Here is an 18182-nt window from a genome sequence, read left to right on the forward strand (position 1 = left end):
GGGGTGTGTTAGAACGAGCCGTTTTAGGTAGGTGTGGTTGACTCTTAACTTTTATAAAGAATATCTCTTTGGATTTGAGACTTTAGTCTTTGCAACTTTAAAGATCTTCTTTATGCACCAAGAGCTTGTAACACTCCAAAGAGAAAGGAAAAATTGAAATCGCATCATATGACCACTTTAAAGGTTTAGATATGACAACACATCTTTAAATTTTGAAAAGATGCACTGTTGTACTCTTTTAATGTGGAAATGTTTAAGGCACAGACTGATTTGAAGAAATAAAACAGATGCCAATATAAACAGCAACATGGAGACCATGCCCTTCACTTTCAGTTGTAATGGCCCTTACAGTGCTGAAACGTCTGTCATCCTGACAGCATGTGTTCATGTATAGTTTGCAAAATACAGGACCAGAATTAATTGTTGTAAAATACATTTATTTATGTTTTTGTTCAAAATGTGAGTTTTCATTCTTCCACTCTTCAGGTTAACATATGTTGTAGTTTTAATCATCATTATGAGTGAGAGGAGTAGGTGGTGTTTCAAACTTTGTGTCGTCTTACTAGCTGTCTCTCTCAGTTGTGTTCAACAGCAGCTTCTGCTCTTTAATCATCTGTTCTCTGTAATTCTGCATCTCTCTTTTCATTCCCATATTGTGGCCGTCATGCACATAATTTTGGAGGGGGCACCAATAACAGGACCGACTCACATGCTGTAATGAGCAAGATAAGATATAACCAAAGGGGGAAAAAAATATTTTTTAGCAAAAAGTCAAAATATAGGAGTGACATAGGAGCATTAAAAACTGAGCCATGTTCTCCCTTAATTTCAATGGCTATGACCCTTCTGCATGTCTTGTGTCTTTTGTCATATTTGTCTTGGTTTTCTGTGGCCATTAGTGTTATGATATTAACAGCATTTTTGCAGTTCCGGATCCAAATTGTTAGCTCACTTGTGTAATTGTTACAATATTGTGTTTATATTAATACAGCTTTATTTTTCCACAGGTAGTGATTCCCAGTCATCAGATTCAGGCAAGTGTTTGTTGGATGTGTATGTGATTCTGTTTTCATCAGTGTGTTTATATAAATATTAATGTGTACTGTACAGTGACTACATGAAGTATTTGGACACTTAAGACAATATTTACTACATGAATAAGTGTTTTAGTATTAGTAAGTTTTTTTCCAAGGTTACATTTTTTAGTCTAATAATTCTATTTTATTTTATTTTGTATGAGCATTATTTCACTTAGGTTTAGTTTTAGTTAACAATAACTATAATAATTTGTTTGTTTGTGTGTGTGTGTGTGTGTTTGTATTTATTTATTTGTGTGTAGATGCCTGGCGTTCACGTAGTGTGTCTGAAGGGTTAAGGAATGGAGATGCCAGTAGCTCGTCCTTGACTTCTAAAGGCTTCCGCAGCGTTAGACCGAACCTACAGGATAAGAAATCTCCCACACTGGTACATATTTATTCCTAATACATTTTTACATTAATTTTGTACCCCCTTCATTTTTTTTCCACAACAAACAATCCTCTTCTTTCATGTTATGCGTTGCTTCAAAATTATATAGCTTCAAAAATTATTTGGGATTAATATTCGTCATGTTCTTTTTCCAATATGATAACTTCTTTCTAGAGGGTTCATATCAAGTGTGATTTTCTTGACCCCTAAAGCAGTCAAATTGAAATTTCTCTGAGAAAATGTACTTTATTTGAATTGACCTTTTCTCTGACAGGTCCCCTTGCCGCCCCCTCGGAGAGAGAGCTATCACATGACCCCTAACCCCCCATATTACAGTTCCCTTGCAATGCTGTCAGACACCTCCCTCTCTCCCCCACAGAGTCATGATATAATTTCCACAGGCTCGTACACCTCCTCGTACTCATACTCTAAGACCACCCGAACCTCCACTAGCACCCCTGGAGCCCCCCTGGAGGAGCCCCCTTTGTCCCAACAAGCTAATGCTAACAGTTTTATCACTCGGGTTCTGGGAAACAAATTGTCATCTTCAAAATTTACCACTGACCAACTAAATGCAGCACCTAACAAGACAAACATGATTAAAACTGACCCTAAGTCTAAAACTAAGCCAAAAAGTACAACTGCTCCCCCAGCTCAAGACCCCACTGCAACTTCTGAAACACACGTAGCTTCTCTCTCTATCCAGTTAGTTCCCCGCAGTCCAGAACCCCAAGCAGAGACCCAGTCAGGGTCTGAAACTGAATCCAAGAAAAACACAGTGGACCTTGCTGACCCTACGCGAGCCCCTGTTGTACCACCAAGACCAGCGAGCAGTTTGGTGGTATTACTGTCATTTATTTACAGTGATAATGTACACTTATACTACTGGTCAAAGGTTTGGAATAATTATGATGTTTTAATGTTTTTGAAAGAAGTATGCTCGTATACTCACCAAGGCTGCATTTATTTGAATAAAAAATACAGTTGAAACAGTAATATTGGGAAATATTATTACAATTTAAAAGAGCTGTTTTCTGTTTGAATATATTTTAAAATACAGTTTGTTTCTGAGAAGGCAAAGCTGAATTTTCAACAGCCATTTCTCCAGTCTGCAATGTCACATGATCCTTCAGAAATCATTTTAATATGCTGATTTGCTACTATCAGTTATTATAGCTTAGGCACCTATTGTATCTGTTAGTTTTCTTCGTCTTCTTTTTCTTTTTCTTCCGCTCTGGGTGTCTAGAACCGCTTGTGGGAAAGTTATGAAATTTGGCATACAGATAGAGGCTCAGTATTATCCATAGAAAATTTGGAGTCTCTATCTCAAACTCTCTAGCGCCACCAATAGGCCAAATTTGCACTCATATTTCTGCTAATAACTTTTGAACTGTAAGGTCTAGAAGCACATTTTTTTTCCTCTGATTCTTTGGCTCATGCCGAGTCGAATACATACCAAAATGAAAATGTCTACGGGTCAAGTTTTTTTTTTCGCAATTTAGAATTTTCAGAAAAATGTAGTTTGTACAATTTTCACCAAAATTCGCTCAGATCATCTTCAGAGCATTCTGGTAAAAAACTATCAAAAGCTTTTTTTATATACCAAACTGTTTTCGTAAAGAGCGTTAACGAATTAGACAAAGTTTGTGCAAAAATAGACGCAAGGCTATATCTCCGCAATGCTATGACAAGCATGACCTGAGGGCACATGAGTAGTTTCGGCACAGCAGCACCTACGGGTCAAAGATATAAAAAATTGACATTTCTGCTTATAACTTGACCAGTTCAGCCAAAAATCATAAGATTGGTCTCGTTAGATTTGAAACGGCATACCAAATCGAACTATACCTACTTTTCCTATGCCGCCCTTTTGGGGCTTCGGCCATTTTGAATTTTATAGTAAAATTATGTATCAACAAATGTCTTTGGATGCTTCTCAAATGGAAGGCTGCATCCTACCGAGGCTGCGTCCTTCCTAGCTCAGTCCTTCAGAGTCTTGTAGGCTAGAGTCCTCCTCGGCATTAAACACTAGAATGAGACAGTCTAGTAAGTGCGCGTGGCTACGTCAGATATGTTCCCGCCCTCACCGTCACGGCACAAAAACGCTAATAAAACTTTGTTTTGGAAAAATACTTTGTATTACAAATCTTTATATTATTTTGCTTTCTATTAATGCAATACAACGAATCACAGTCGTCTAGTCTCCCCGCGGCTTAAGTTATTGGCAGTTTAGCATTTAGTAAGTAATTTACACCAAAACAAAACATAACATCTATCCTTTCATGTCCGAAAACATTATTTTTGTCTTACATTTCATAATAAATTCAGACAAACTCAGTACTGACTTGTTTTTCGTCAGTTTATTTTCATGAAATGGAATAAGTACAAAGGATTGTGGGTGATTGAATGTCGCGGAGGATACATCCAATGCATCCTTCAAATTCAGCTGAATGAAGGATGCGAAACAAAGGCTGCCTTCCAAGGATCCTTCCGATTAAGATGGCCTTCTGCAACGTTTGATGACGTGGCAGCCGAGATATGCAGCCTTCGTAGGATGCAGCTTTCTGTTTGAGAAACACCCTTTAACAGGGGTCTCTATCCCTGCTCCTGGAGAGCTAAAATACTGCAGAGTTCAGCTTCAACCCTAATCAAACACACCTGAACCAAGTTTTGCACCGTTTTGTCGGGGCTGAACGCAGCCCTGGTCTTTACTGAGTAATTAAAGACAGCTCCTTAGCTCTTTATTTTACCTCTGTTGTGCTTGGCCACTTAATTGCTGCTTGCAGCTATATTTATCAATTATTATTGGTACCCAATTATTAATAATGGTTCTTGCTATTATCAATGTTTAAAACATTGAAGGTTTTTATTTGTACTTTTATTACTTATCCCAAACTTTGGAATAATATATATCATGGTTTACACAAAAAATATTAAGCAGCACTCACTGTTATCAACACTGATAATAATAAGAATTGTTTCTTGAGCACCAAATCAGCATATTATATTATGTTAATGGCTTCTGAAAATTAAAATATAAAACAGTTCTTTTCAATTTAATTCAATTTTTTAAACTGTTTTTCTCATCAAATAAATGCAGCCTTGGTGAACTTTTGGAAATTTTTGTATCTCTCTTTCTTAAACTGAGTGTAACCCATTTAGCACTCATTCACCCTCATCTGATGGAATAGAGTGATGCAGCTTTCTGTTTGAGAAACACCCTTTAACAGGGGTCTCTATCCCTGCTCCTGGAGAGCTAAAATACTGCAGAGTTCAGCTTCAACCCTAATCAAACACACCTGAACCAGCTAATCAAGGTGTTCAGGGCTACTTAATTACAGATAGGTGTGTTGAAGCAGGGTTGGAGAACCCTGGGGCAAGTTCAAGCTCAAACCGGTGCGCAACGTTTTGCTATGGTTTCCGTTTTCAATGACATGTTTCCTGGAAACGGTGTGCAACGATGTGCAACGATGTGCAACGGGGGTTTGAGATACGTTTTCTCTTGTTTGGTGGATGTGTCAAAAATGTCAGCCCAATCAGCAGCAACATGTATATAAACCACGCGGTATTAAAGAGACAGCTGGCACAATGTAATTAACACCAAAATAAATTCACAAGAGCAAGTGCATTGTTTGCACATGTTTATTTACATTAAAGGCAAAATAACTGAAATAATAAGAGCACAAGTATAGATCTGGAACTTCTTTAAGTCTGTCTAAATATCATTTAGTAATTGCAATGTCTTCTGGTCCATATCCTTTCCTTAGGAAGGTGTGCTAGATAATAATAAGAATTGTTTCTTGAGCACCAAATCAGCATATTATATTATGTTAATGGCTTCTGAAAATTAAAATATAAAACAGTTCTTTTCAATTTAATTCAATTTTTTAAACTGTTTTTCTCATCAAATAAATGCAGCCTTGGTGAACTTTTGGAAATTTTTGTATCTCTCTTTCTTAAACTGAGTGTAACCCATTTAGCACTCATTCACCCTCATCTGATGGAATAGAGTGAATGTACACAGATGTCTTGATGAAAGAGCGTGTGTGTTTACTGCTAATTACTATTTTCTTTCATTTTTCCAGCCAAGTACCTTTTATTCCTTCCCACAGATTCACCTGTTCTTCTTCACTCAACATGGTTCAATCTGCCTGTGCTCACCTGCTTTGTTTTGTGTTCACTTTAATATCTAGTCTTCCTTCCCTTTTATTCCCTCCCACCTGCCTCCATCAGCGTGAGTTTTCCCCTGTAAGAGGGAGCATCGGGCCGCTCTCTTCTGGACCGCCTTCCCCAGACCCATCAGCTCACCGGTCACCGTATAGCCGGGCCAGTCAGGATTCCCCTGACTTCCTTTCAGGCCTATTGCCCAGAGCCCTCTCACCGACACCCTATGCCCCTCTGGAACGTTCCGGGCTAATGTCGGCCTCACCTGCTCTGTCACCAGTAACTGTGTCGGCGCTGAGTCATTATTCATCATCCACGGCTGGGCTGGAGGAGCTGCAGATCTGTGGCATGGACTCCTCCCCTGCGGCCACGCCCACCCCATCCCCCACACTCAGCCACGCCTCCAATACCCCTGACGAGCTTCCTACTGCCCCGTCAGCTGCCACGGGCACTAACGTAACTATCACGCTCGACTGGCGCACCTCACCTCAGTCTGGTGTCACGTTTGTTTGACTCTACTCTTGTTTGTATGTCCTCACTAGTTTTTCAGCGCTGTTGAATGTCTAACTTTGAGTCACATGCTTTAATGCGTCAGCTTACAGCAGGTGGCTGCTTTGTCTTTTGTGTTTTATGCTTGATTTTCACTCTGTTCTATGCAGCTTTCCATTGTGTGCTATGTATGTTGTTTCCCGTTTAAAGTCAACATGCACACATAATGTGAAGTTAAATAATGTAGAACTGTAGAACGTGACCTGATTTTATCCATCTGGAATTAAAAGGGTCAGAGTCCATGCCATAATGGAGCCAGACCTAAATGCAAGTTGGGGAAGAAGATGAAAAATATTATATAAAGTAGATATCTCAAACTACTATATACAAATGGCATACAATGGTAAAAATCTATTGTAATTTGCTATTACTGCAGTAATGTTTATTAATATATAAATGTTCACTACTGTTCTAAAGTTATGAGTCAGTAAGATCTTTGGTGTTTTAAAAATAAGATCCTTACAAGCAAGGCTGCATTTATTAGATCAAAAATAGTCAACAACAATAAGTAATATTGTGAATGTTATTGTAACTAATGTTATTGTAACAATAACTATTACAGTTATTGTTTTCTATTTTAATACATTTTAATAATGTAATTTATTCCTGTGATTACAAGTCTTCAGTGTCACATGATCCTTCAGAAATCATTCTAATATGCTGATTTGTTTCTTATAAATATCAATGTTGAAAACAGTTATGCTGCTTAATATTATTTTGTTTTGATCAATAGAAAGTTCAAATAACAGAGATTTTAAAAAAGATTTCTATTTGAAATTAATATAAATATTTTTAGCAATATAAATATCTCTACTGTAACTTTTTGATCAAATTATGCATCCTTGCTAAATAAAAGTATTAATTTATTTTTTTCTAAAAACACATTTGTGTATGTGTATATATGTGTATATATATATATATATATGTGTGTATAAATATGTACTGTATATATGTGTATTTTTGTGCTAGTTCACAAATGAACTCTAAATATATATATAGGGACGGATTATGACTCAACGGTGCCCTGGGCATGGACCGATTAAAGACCCCCCTCGGTTGAAATTTCGTTCCTTTTTTATTCGAAACTTTCCCAAACTTGTTAACTATATCATAAAATATCACGATTCTCAAATATAAGTAAATACATTTATAATGGGCTATGGGAAAAGTAGCCTAATATTAGTGTAATCTATTAACTAGCCTATGCATAAAACCCGTCTTTTAACTTGTACTAGATATGGGTGTCATGTCATAGAATATTTTTAATACGACTGACTTTGTATTTAATATAATCACTGAAGCTGTTTATACTGTGAAATGAATATCTGACATCGTACACACATCTGCGCTTTGTTTATGATGAGCGAATTCGCCAGAGAGCTGCATTCAGTCAGCGAGTGCGTGCACTGAACAAAACACGGGCTTTTCAGCGATGACTCATCTGAATGCCTCTGATTGGCCATTGCATTCATAAGCTCAACAGAATCCTGTGTGATTGGTTATAATGCGCAGCACTGTAAAAACGCGTCTGGCTCAGCGCCAGCCAAAGCACGAACGCAGATTTGAATTTGGCAGCTGATGCTTTGCCGCACTGAACGTTCTAATCGTATCAAATATAAAAATATATATTATTCAGCCATTTTTGGTCTTTTGGAAGCTGCATTCAAAATCCACTTTGCTTAAAATCCTGAGGGGGCACGGTTGAAATCGCATTCCTGAAGGAGCAGTATTTCGACTGGGCCCCCCTCTGGTCTAGTGCCCTGGGCATGTGCCCGGTAGGCCCGTGCGTTAATCCGTCCCTGTATATATATATATAAGATTATACACATTTCTTTGGAGTAATGTCCAGGAATGTGTTTGAAAAAAGGCCATTTTAATTTCATGTTCACTTGGAATCGAAATAGGGTTCATTTTAATTTCATGTGGGCTTTAAGGTTTCTATGATGATCTAGGATTTTCCTTGTGACCTATTATGTTGTGTGTTTGAGATTAACATGTGCATCTTTATATTGCCTCTGGGGACTGAAGACTTGAACTTCTTTGGAATATGAATGTATAATGGAACCATATTCCAGTGTTAACACTCTTTCTTACATAGATTGTCCTGCACTCATTATCTACTAAAGGTTCTTTTAAAGTGTTTGTTGTCATGTGGTCTAACAGTTTTTCAGTTTTCCATTTGTCGTCCATCATTCCTCTCATTTTACTACAGAAGCACCAACGTCTGATCACAACCTTTGTCTTTTTTTGTAACAGCATTTTCCTCAGTAATGACATTACTCAGATGCATTTGTTGTACAGTATCTGTGATATTTTCAAATTTGTCTTTTGATGTGTACTCTCATGTCTTACATTTCTCATTCTTCTAACTTCTTATTGTCCCATAGCTGTCACCCACTGATACTTGTTTGACCTAAAGTGACTCTACAAATTACATTGCCCATATTTCCATCACTTATAAACTGTTTTGTTTGTTGCCCAGGGTCAGATGGCAATGAATGGAAGCTCTCAATCTCAGAGGCCCTTTTCTCCACCTGTTTACCCACCTCCACCCCCAACCCTCAGCCCAGGACTGGTAAAGATCCTGCAGGATCGTAGTTCGGGTGAGTGGAGAGTCCCACACACACCCATGGCTAGTATTACAAAGCAGAGTTTTTACTATCGGCAAAATGTTGCTTATTCAGTCTCCTTATTTATACTCCCTGTTCTATTCAGTTGTTGCGGGTTATTTTTTCTTTTCCATTGTGTGTGCTACGTTTGCTCCTGCGATTCTCCTGTGTGTATTCCTTGTAGATTTATAATTAAAAGATTCTTTTTTTGGATTATACTCCTTCGTCGTGCACTTTAAATAGCAGTACATATTACACATAGTCTAGTAGATACAGTACTTGTCAAAAGTTTGGAATGGAAATATTATGATTTTAAAATGTTTTAATGAACTCTCTTATGCTCATCAAGGCTGCATTTATTTAATCAAAAATGCAGTAAAAACTGTAATATTGTGAAATATTACAATTTGAAATAACTATTTTGTAGTTGAATGTTTTTTAAAATATAATTTATTCCTGTGATGCAAAGCTGAATTTTCAACATCATTACTCCAGTCTTCAGAAATCCATTAAATTTGCTGATTAACTGCTCGATTGCTTAATGTTTTGTGGGAAAAAAAATATTCTAGTTTTTTTTTTTTTTTTTTTGAGGAATCGAAAAAGAACAGTATTTATTTGAAATATAATCTTTTGTAACATTATAAATGTTTTTACTGTCACTTTTGATCAATTTAATGCATATTTGCTGAATAAAAGCATTAATTTCTATTACAAAACACACACACACACATCCCAAACATTTGAATGTCAGTATATTGTGGTTTCTGCATAATTTGAACTCATTAAAACAATTGAAAATCATAATGTTTCCAATTTTTTGACAAGTACTGTACTACCTTTTGTTTGAAACTTACTTCACGGCAGTTAAAAAAGCATGTTCTATATAGAATGAAAATGGGTAGTATAAATGAAATTCGGATGTACTACGTCTGCCATGTTGTCATTGTCACATGACCTTCGAGTGTCATTTATGATGCTTAACTTCCATTCACAACTCCTCTCGTGTAGCTTTATGAGATAGTAAAGTGTCCATCAAATGTGCACTCCAAAGTCTCACCGGAAGCAGTCGGTCATCTGGGTAGTTTTTGTCTGCTATTTTTAGAATGCTGTGAATTCTGACATTCTACTCTCTTAGCATACTGTTTTTCACATACTACGTAGTATGGAAGTAGGCATATTGAGATGCAGCAAATGTAGACTTTCCTTCATTTTTGTTATAATAATGTTTTTTTTTTGTCCTTCTATTGATTGAGTCCTAGTTTTGGTGCTCTGAAATAATGGATTTGTAATGCACAATTCTTGTTAGTGGATGCCTGTATTGGCAGTTAACGGTGCAGTCCGGTCCTCAGGATATGATGCATTTGCATCCATTAGGCCAGACCAGAGCAATCAATACCTGAACAGAGGGAAACTGAGGAGAGGCAAAGATCTGACCCTTTGGTAGGGATTTGCTTAGGAAGGCAAATTCATTTCATTTTTGTAGTAGTTTAAAGAAAGTTGCTGACAAATAATTTGCTGTAGTGTTTCCTCATGTCATTGCCTTTTTGCTACTGCAAACCTGCATAGATGTGAAGGAATAAATGTAGCTGTCTCATTTATGCTGTGTCACACAAATTTCATATTCAGGATGCTTAGTCAGGGTGAGAGCTTGTGCCATGTCAGTGCTCATGGACGGCCAATTAATTGCCTTTATGATGAATCTTAGCGTCCGATGAAGTCCTAACAGTAACAACATTTAAGTCCTGCAGTGTGACCATATCTATGGCAGCAGTCTAATGAAGAGCCAAGGGCGGCACAGTAATCAATGACGTGTGTGAGGGAGAGTGACAGAGAGAGAGACTGTTACTGGGGTCACAATTTGACAAGAATCAATTGTAAAGGACAGAAAAAATTACACAGCCATTGTTTTAGTCTTTTTTTTTAATCGTCGCCAACCTTTCTCTCACTCTCTCACTTAGAGGGTTCAGAGACGGTGAAGAAAGAGACTGTTGTCTCTGGTGAGACAGTGGTCAGTAGCTCTGTGCCCATCGCTCGTTTCTCAGAGGAAGAGAAGAAGGTGTCCGTCATAAAAGCGCCCCATTACGAAGGCATTGGACCAGTGGATGAGTCAGGCATTCCCATCGCCATCCGAACGGTGAGTGATATCCAGGCATTTTTAAGGGAACTGACAAAAATGACAGAAATTAAAAACAACTATAAAAATGATTTTTCTTAGTTTTAAATAAAATAAAAAATGACTTAAGTATGTTTTACAAGAAAATGCTATTTTTAGTCTTTCTATTTACAAATTGCATGCTTGATTCAATGTTACTTGCTGTTTTTTGTAATTATATGTGACATTTACTAGCAATTTCAGAGTGAAAATTGTTTAAAAGAAAATCATGTGCCTTTTTTCTGTGTATTTTGCTTCTGATTTGTTATATGCTAGCTATGTTTCATTGTAGCAAACTTGAGAGTTGATTATATATACCACAATTTAGACACAGTTGTCATTACTGGTGTCTCTATGACTTTACAAAGCATATAGTGATTTTTTTTTGTCTTAGGTTATGACTGTTATATTTGTAGCGAATCAGCTCATTCATGGGGAAATATGAATAATTAATCATAACTAATAATCAGCTAAGTTTACTGTTTGATCTGGATTTCGAATTGTATTATTTTAGTCCAACAGCACTTGTTTCATGTTCAGACAAACTGACAGTCTGCGAGTTACATCCTTAAGCCAGTATGTTGTCTTTAGGAGTGAGTCAGTGAGTACGTTTACATGGACATCAGTAATCTGATTATTTACCTTATTCGGAATAAAACAATATTAGGATTAAGGTGTTTACATGAGTTCCTTTTAGAATATTCCTTTCAAGTTCCCGTTTTACATGTTATAGTACATAGATCGATTTATGGTACACGTCATTACGTTTCCACGTGACGCCATCCGACGTTCCCTCCAGAATTTCACGTGTCAACACATAGTTCGTCTTCATTACTAAACAGTTTTGGGTGTTTCATTTTTAATTTTACGATAGCTTCAAGTGCAGTTAATTATATGTCATGCTATACATGCAAACAGACGACGACGGATAAAAAGTGCCGCCTTGCTTGAAGCCATGCTCTTTTGTTTGCCGTCAAACGGTTGACCACTGTCGTGTGTGTATCCTGTCGCAAAATGCGGCAAAAAGTCCTACAGGACGGTAATAGTGTGATTAAGGTGTGTACATGTCTAGACTGCACTTCAATAATGCAGCTAAAATAGGAATACTCCACATGTCTTAATTCGATTTGTGTTCACTTCGAGTATGACTTTAGCCGGATTAAGGTAACGTTAATCAAAAATCTCTGTTTACATGGTAGATTCTTAATCAGAGTATTGTCTTAATCATGTTATTATCGGATTATTGTTGTCCATGTAAACGTACTCATTATTGAATCATGAAAGCAACGCGAGTGGTTTTGATTTCATTTGGAGCTATTTTTGTTGGCAAAATACACAAAGTAATTGCCATTATTGTGTCTAAAAGTTACTTAGTATTAACTCCTGTTTATTGTAACTTACTGTTTATATAAAGTTACTTTTATGAAGCAGTGTTTTAATCCAATGAGATTTTGAGTTGATGACGCGATACACCACAATGGCACAGAAATAGAAACCAAAAAGGACTGACAGAATGTTCTGCCACTTTTTGTGGTTGCGAATGGTTAGTACAAAACCTGAGATTTACGTGATATTGTATTACCTATCACGGTGCATCAGCGTAACAGAACAAAACCCATCACTCATTCTTTTTAAACAGTATGACATCTAGCTGTCTGACTGTCACTGGTCAGTTTTAAAACAGCAGATCAGCTGTTAATCTCTTTTGAGGGCATTTTTTTCTTGGTCTGTGTTTGAGTTGTTCTGACATTTGATCCTCTTATTGTGGTTAGAGGAATGCTTTTGAGCTCTCAGCGCTTCAGACGATCTGTGAATGTGTGTGTTTGTGAGCAGAAGAGAACATACCTGGCAGGTTACTATGGTACTCCCTGTCTGTTTTTCTCTCTGTGCTCTGTAGTGATTGTGTTGGTTGTCAGAAATGACATATGCTGTTAGCTGTTTGTGCGCTTAACCAGCAAACTGACAAGGCAACCACTTCTGTGTGTGTGTTTGTGCTTCTATTTAGACCGTGGACAGACCCAAGGACTGGTACAAGACCATGTTCAAACAGATCCACATGGTTCATAAAGCAGGTGTGTATTATGGAGTGAGTAGGAGGATACACAGAACATATCCTGTAGTGTTCATTTCGTGTGTGTTTTAATCTCACACAGAGTTTTCCATTTTTATTTTTTTTAAATGCTGTTTTCACCAGATGATGACTATGCAGACACATATAATGCAACATACGCTGTCATAAACAACGGTAAGTTCTGTGAAATCTAAAGATCTGATATTAACTTACATTTCTGCTTACTTAAAATCTAACACTATGTGTGTAGTGAAAGTCTGAATTCTGTGTTTTTGCGTTGTAAGAAGTGTTTTTAGCATATAGTAACTGTAATAAAATGTACAATAAAAATGGTTATATTCTATAGCAAATAAACAAATAATATGCATGAAACATTGATTTGAGTTAAAAATCATGTTTTAAAAAAATAAACTAAAGAGCTGACATCTTGAAAATGTCCAAATATTGTTTGTCTTGATTTTAAACAATGGTTTTATTATGATATTTGACTATGATATTTACTTTAAGGGAGAAGTGATGTTTCTTTAAAATAATTTTAAAAAAAATTTTAAGAATTTGTCATATAAACTACCATTTAAAATTGTGAGGTCAATAAGATTTTTCTTTTGATATAATTGAATTCATTTATATAGCATAAATAGTCAGTAAAGACATTTATAATGTTACAAAAGATTGCTTTTAGTGTTATTTCAAATAATTGCTCTTCTATTGAACTTTCTATTCATCAAAGAATCCTGAACTGTTATAGCACAACATTGATAATAAGAAGAAATGTTGCTTGAGCACAATTCAGCATATTAGAATTATTCCTGAAGGATCATGTGACACTGAAGACTGGAGTTATCATGCTGAAAATTCAGCTTTACCATCACAGGAATAAACTACATTTCAAAATATATTCAAATACTAACCAGTTCTTTAAAATGATAATACTATTTCACAATATTACTGTTTTTACTGTACTTTTGATTAAATAAATGCAGCCTTGGTGAGCATAAAAGACGATTCAAAAACTTTGTAAAAAGACAGTTTAAAAAATCTTATAAAAGGTAGTGTACATTCAAATGTTTTATGTTTTGCTGTAATGTCCAAATATGTATAGCCACCGTACATTTGTTTAATTTATCTGTTATATTACATTTACATTTAGTCATTTTGCAGACGCTTTTATCCAAAGCGACTTACAATTGGGGAATACATAAAGTGATTCTTCTTAAAGAGGCAAACAGACACAGGAAGTGCTTGTAATACCAAGTTTTAGGCATTGTTCAAATAAGTACAAGCTAGAAAGGGAAGAAATAAATAAAGAGAAAGACAGTTATTATTTTTTTTAAGTAATTTATTACTATGATATGTGTGCTTCTTTCTTAGATAATCACCCTCCTGTCCATGCCCACCCGCCCCCTCGAACGCACACCTACCGGCCTCTCTCTAGAAATACCTCAGACACGCCAGACAGTGCCGCCCACCGGGAGCTCTCACCATCCCCCGTGCCCCCTCCGCCCCCTCCCATGCCCTCTCTCCTCCAGCTCCGCTCAAGAGACATGGACAGAGAGAAAGAGTTCTCACACAACCCGTAAGACACCTGACCTCATGTGCTACACTGTAAATAAAACAAAATTGTGAATAAAACAAAGATTATTGGAGTGCAATTACAAGAAAATACTCTTAGTTTAATTCAATGTGTCACTTGCCGTTTCTTTGTAATCAATTGCTAGAAATTGACTAGCAATTTCTGAGTGAAAATTGTTTCAAAGTAAATCCTACACCAGATTTTTGTCAGTGTACAGTCTCCAAAGGTGTCGACCGCTCTGATTGGTTCTTATTCTCATCTGCAGAAATGAGTGGGGTCCTCCAGATCGAAAAGTGGATACGCGTAAATACCGGGCAGAACCACGGAGCATCTTTGAGTATGAGCCTGGCAAATCCTCCATCCTTGAGCAAGAAAGGCCGGTGAGTGATCTTATTTAGTTAAATCATTATACATAAGTGATTGTTTTTCATCAGTTTCATTTAAACTGTTGTAAAAATCCTCACATAACATGGACTCAAGGTTGCTAAGGTCTGAAGGCAATCCTGTTCTTGTGTTCTCCACAAGTAATTCAGTGCTGTTACAGTCTCTTTAATCACAAAATCAAACATACAGTACATGGTACGTCCCCCACGCAGATTAGACCCATTAAATGGCTCTGTTAGCAGAGACTTGATTTTTGAAAATCTTTTTTAGCTCTATGTAAATCCACATTTGTGTCCCAGAAAACGTAAAAAGTTTTAAAGAAGTCCCCAAACATTCTGTCACTACTTACTCACCTACCAAGCCTGTATGATTTTCTTTTTTTTTCTGTGGAACACAAACATGTACCTTCAACTATCACGTGTCACACCAGGTTTTTATGACGATGTTTCTGGTTCACATATGTTAGTCACTGATGTCATTCATTTCTGACCATATTTTCAGCAAATAATGACAAAGTTGGGTTTATTCCTCCGACAAAGCTATCATTTGGCCTCAAAACAATTGAATGGAATAGTGCACACATCATATGCACCACTTTTATAATACTTTTATGGTGACAATTTCGTTTTTTGAAGCTATACAGAATCCATTTATTTCATTGTATTGAAAAGAACAACCTAAATGTTCTTCTAAACATGTTTTATGTTTCATCCATGAAAAAAAAGGTTTCTCTCATATGTATGTCCATTCAAAAGTCTGTGTCTGTCAGATTTTTTAAAAACAAAGTAGTACTTTTATTCAGCAAGGATGCATTAAATTGATAAAAAATGACAGTAAAGCAATTTAAAATGTTACAAAGGTTTCTGTTCAAATACATGCTGTTCTTTTGAACTTTCTATTCATCAAAAAATCCTGAAAAAAATGAATCATGGTTTTCCCAAAAATATGAAGCAGCAACTGTTAAACATTAATAATACGAATAAATGTTTCTTGAGCACCAAATCAGCATATTAGAATAATTTCTGAAGATCATGTGACACTAAAGACTGAGAATTCAGCTTTGCCATCAAAGGAATAAATTACATTTTCAAATATTTTACAATAGAAAACAGTTACTTTATATTTTAATACTATTTTACAATATTATTGTTTTAACTGTCTTTAAAAAAATCTTTTTGAACGGCAATCCTGTCTTATGAAAACTCTCTATTTCATTGTAGCCTACAACCATTTGAGTTCTACTTTATGAAGGTGTCGCATTCCCAACTTACTGTTTACTACAGTGTCAAACTGCAGTTTTCCAGCCTGCTGATTGGACATGTGTTAAGGCTGTGTTTTCCCTCTGTTTCATGGATCGTTTGACCAAATAATGGACCATCAGCCATGAGTTTGCTTATTGTAAGCAATGTGGTGCTTCAGCAAGCTTTCTTTTCCTTTGTGTATCTGTTCATGTAGTAGGTCAAATCTTTGTACTAAAAGCAATCAATTATTAGGTTCGCCTGAAACATTAAGCTGTGTTATTCATGAAGGGGACAATGCAGATTTAAATTTTGCAATACAGTATGTCCCATTCTCCCCTTAATAATGTCACATTCTACTGTATTTGTCTAAGGCGAGACAAATAAAATGGCTCAAGAGAGGAATTACCTCAGTGTTTTATGTCTCCTTTGACAGCAATTGAACTTTTGTTTTGCAATGTAGATGTAGAAAGCTGGAAGGGTGTCAGACAAAGCGGCGCAGTCGTAGCCAGCGGCTCGGTTCACAGAACAATGAGATAGAAATGTCAGGAGGCTGAATCACAGCACTGCCCTCAGCACAAACACAGTGGATGTGGCAGTGGGAGATGTCCCAGGTGGCAAAATGAGTGGGCAGCTTTCTCAGCATGTATAGTCATAGCTTAAGGAAGAGAAAAAAAGAGATTTTAGAGAGAGAGCAGAGAGGAAGAAGCATGATGTCTCCCCCTTTTGGACAGTACTGAGAGGCACAACACATATTAAAGGGACAGTCCACCCAAAAATGAAACTGATGCTGCGTCCCAATGTGCCTACTTATACTACGCCCTTAAAGTATGTACTTTTTTGGTGAAGAAAAAGTATACACTTTTGAGTGTGCAGTAGAAGAGTATGCAAGCTTTGCGACATACTATCACGTCATACAATTGCATCTTTAACTGTCCGCTCTGTCGCATAATTACACGCATCCTGTCACTGTAAACTGGCCTGTCAATCATCTTGTCACAGTTAACATCCACATTTCATTTCATTTAACTTCCTACCATATCGGAGAGAAAAGAAGTAGCACGTTGATCTGCCAGCCGCGGGTCTTTATGCAGAGAACTCTGCTCATGTTTTCTGCATAATGATGTATTTAAAAGTTAACGACCAAACGGATGTTTATAAAAGTTTACACTGCTGTTGCAGATGAAATATAATATAGATAAGATTAAATAAACATTATTTTACCAGGTTAAATGTTGATTATTAGTAACTCAAACCCCTTTATAACAACCTCTCTACTTAACCGTTGGTCGGGCGCATCCGCCATGTCTGTAGTTTTTTAAACGCTTTTTGTAGTTTTTGTAGTTCTCAACCGAATCATTCGTCAAAGCGCATTGGATTGTGGGTATTATTAGCCATTAGAGTGTGCACGGATCCACACTTCAAAAATCGACCTGAAATAGTAGACTATCCGGGGACTTTTGGCATACTCTTTTCAACATACTATGCTTTGGGACACACTAATTTAATCTCACATGCTATTTAGGATGGATAGTATGAACATTGGGATGCAGGGTGAGAATCACCCTCATGTCATTTCAAACCTGTATGAATTTCTTTCTTCTGCTGAACGCAAAACAAAATTGGACCCGAAACTGTTTGGTTTCCAACATTCTTCAATATATCTTCTTTCTTTTTTTCCCCATACAATGCAAGTCAATGGGAACAAATATGTTTTTCAAAATATCTTCTTTTGTGTTCAGCAGAAGACAGAAAGTCATACAGGCTTTGAATAATATGAGGTTGAGCAAATTATGACAGAATTTTAATTTTTGGGTGGATTATGTCTTTAGTTTTATTAATTTGACATTACATATTGTCAAATATGTATGTGTGTGATATGTGTAATATGTGTGTGAGTGAGAATGTGTTGATGACCCAAATTTTATCCTCCTCTGTTCTTTGCTCACCAGTCCTTACAGCATATTTTGGTCCT

General features: G+C 36.6%; 1 protein-coding gene across 3 annotated transcripts in view; it reads left to right on the top strand.

The window, feature by feature from the left end:
- LOC107746024 (sorbin and SH3 domain-containing protein 2-like) overlaps positions 1–18182 on the top strand; it is a 56631-nt gene that overhangs the window by 23613 nt on the left and 14836 nt on the right. For all 3 annotated transcript variants that reach the window (XM_016560069.1, XM_016560070.1, XM_016560067.1), the window contains exons 4-13: positions 1008–1034; positions 1340–1464; positions 1742–2308; positions 5701–6087; positions 8663–8783; positions 10748–10923; positions 12947–13013; positions 13136–13186; positions 14384–14588; positions 14851–14965. In XM_016560069.1, the coding sequence (XP_016415555.1) occupies positions 1008–1034; positions 1340–1464; positions 1742–2308; positions 5701–6087; positions 8663–8783; positions 10748–10923; positions 12947–13013; positions 13136–13186; positions 14384–14588; positions 14851–14965 (1841 nt within the window). The remainder of the gene's footprint in view (positions 1–1007; positions 1035–1339; positions 1465–1741; positions 2309–5700; positions 6088–8662; positions 8784–10747; positions 10924–12946; positions 13014–13135; positions 13187–14383; positions 14589–14850; positions 14966–18182) is intronic.

Source organism: Sinocyclocheilus rhinocerous, unplaced genomic scaffold (assembly GCF_001515625.1).
Source record: "Sinocyclocheilus rhinocerous isolate Xijiao unplaced genomic scaffold, SAMN03320098_v1.1 scaffold288, whole genome shotgun sequence".
Classification (NCBI taxonomy): domain Eukaryota; kingdom Metazoa; phylum Chordata; class Actinopteri; order Cypriniformes; family Cyprinidae; genus Sinocyclocheilus; species Sinocyclocheilus rhinocerous.